The sequence below is a fragment of the Condylura cristata genome, unplaced genomic scaffold, assembly GCF_000260355.1.
Source record: "Condylura cristata isolate star-nosed mole 26May11 unplaced genomic scaffold, ConCri1.0 scaffold00012, whole genome shotgun sequence".
Taxonomy (NCBI): domain Eukaryota; kingdom Metazoa; phylum Chordata; class Mammalia; order Eulipotyphla; family Talpidae; genus Condylura; species Condylura cristata.
The window spans coordinates 57,071,039-57,072,405 of NW_004567113.1; the positions used below are offsets into that span (position 1 = coordinate 57,071,039).

General features: G+C 73.3%; 1 protein-coding gene across 1 annotated transcript in view; it reads right to left on the minus strand.

Moving 5' to 3' along the window:
* The window catches only part of CFAP99 (cilia and flagella associated protein 99), a 20,708-nt gene that overhangs the window by 13,124 nt on the left and 6,217 nt on the right, over positions 1 to 1,367 (minus strand). The window contains exon 3 of the mRNA XM_012724066.1: positions 1,082 to 1,358. Within this exon, the coding sequence (XP_012579520.1) occupies positions 1,082 to 1,358 (277 nt within the window). The remainder of the gene's footprint in view (positions 1 to 1,081; positions 1,359 to 1,367) is intronic.

Below are 1,367 nucleotides of genomic sequence, written 5' to 3' on the forward strand. Positions count from 1 at the left end.
GTGCCAGCGCGTGGCAGGGGGGTCCTGGGGCCGCCGGGACGGCCGCCCGCCCCCAGCGATGCGCACGGGACCAGGTGTGGGGACCCAGCGAGGATGCCTCACGCCTGCCGGGCAGCTGGGCGGGGGGGGACCCTGGGACCCGCCGGGGAGACCCCAGCACCTGGCCGCGCACCTCCCAGCAGCCCCAGGCGGGTGGTCCTCATGGAGCTGGGCCCCCCAGGGCCCCCGGCGGCCTCAGTGTCCGGGAGTCAGTGCGGGCCTCACCCGTGACTCCTCCCAGCAGCCCCAGGGAGGCGAGAGGCCGGGGGCCGCAGGCACAGGCGGGGGCCGTGGCCGGCACCCTGGGCGTCGGTCCTGGGCCTGCCCTCGGAGCCCCCTGCAGTGGCCAGAGCCAGCCCTGCTCCAGGGGACACCCGGACCCCCAGGCCCAGGTCCAGCCCTCCGGAGAATCTTGTGAGGGTGACAGACAGTGGACAGAACCCAGGGGTGGGCTTTGGGCCGGTCGTTTGGAAACGAAGGCCGGGCTTAGCGCACACAGCTGCGCTGGCACCCCAAGCCAGGGCCCATCAACAGGAAGACGACTTCAGGCTGGGCGCGGGCCTGGCCAGGCCCTGCTCGGGGGTCTGTGGAGACTTCCAGGTGCTGGGCAAAGCCTGGCCCCAGGCAGGTGCTCTGTTCACTTGCTGTGTGGCTCTGGGCGAGTCACCAGCCCTCTCTGTGCCTGTTTCTCCCAGGGAGTGAGTGGCAGGTGGGTGACCTCGGGGGCTTGTGAGGACAAGGAGCCCCACCGAGGGACCCGGCCCACAGCCGGGCGCCAAGCCACTGACCTGGGGGCGAGGGCCTGGCTGGGAGGGCTGGGGGCGGCGCGGGGGCGTGGGCACAGGGGTGGGCCCCACCTGGCCAGAGTGCCAATCCCAGACCGCTCAGGGCACGGCCGGCCTCCTCTTAGAGAGACTGGACCGTCCGGAGACCCACCCGCGAGAGGCCTGACGGGACGGCGGGCAGTTACCACCCTGGGCCCGCGGGAGGCCAGTGAGATTGCCCCGGCGGAGAGCTGCACGGCGGCAGGCGGGAGGCTCACCGGGCACACTTTGCTCAGGGGCTGGGTCTTGACGATGCGGCAGAAGAGCGGGAAGCCCAGCTCCTCCAGCTGGAAGGCCGCCAGGTAGCAGATCACTGGGGTGGGCAGAGGCGGCTCAGGGAGGGTGCTGGGCGCCCCGGTCCCCGCCGGGCTGGGGCTCGGCCAGCTGTGGCGCCCGCTCGGAGCCGGACGCCACGCACGGGAGGCCCCGTGCTTCCCAGGTCGGGGGTCTCGTCCTGGGAGGCCAGCGGCCTCGGCAGCTGGACCTCCACTGGTGCTGGCCAGG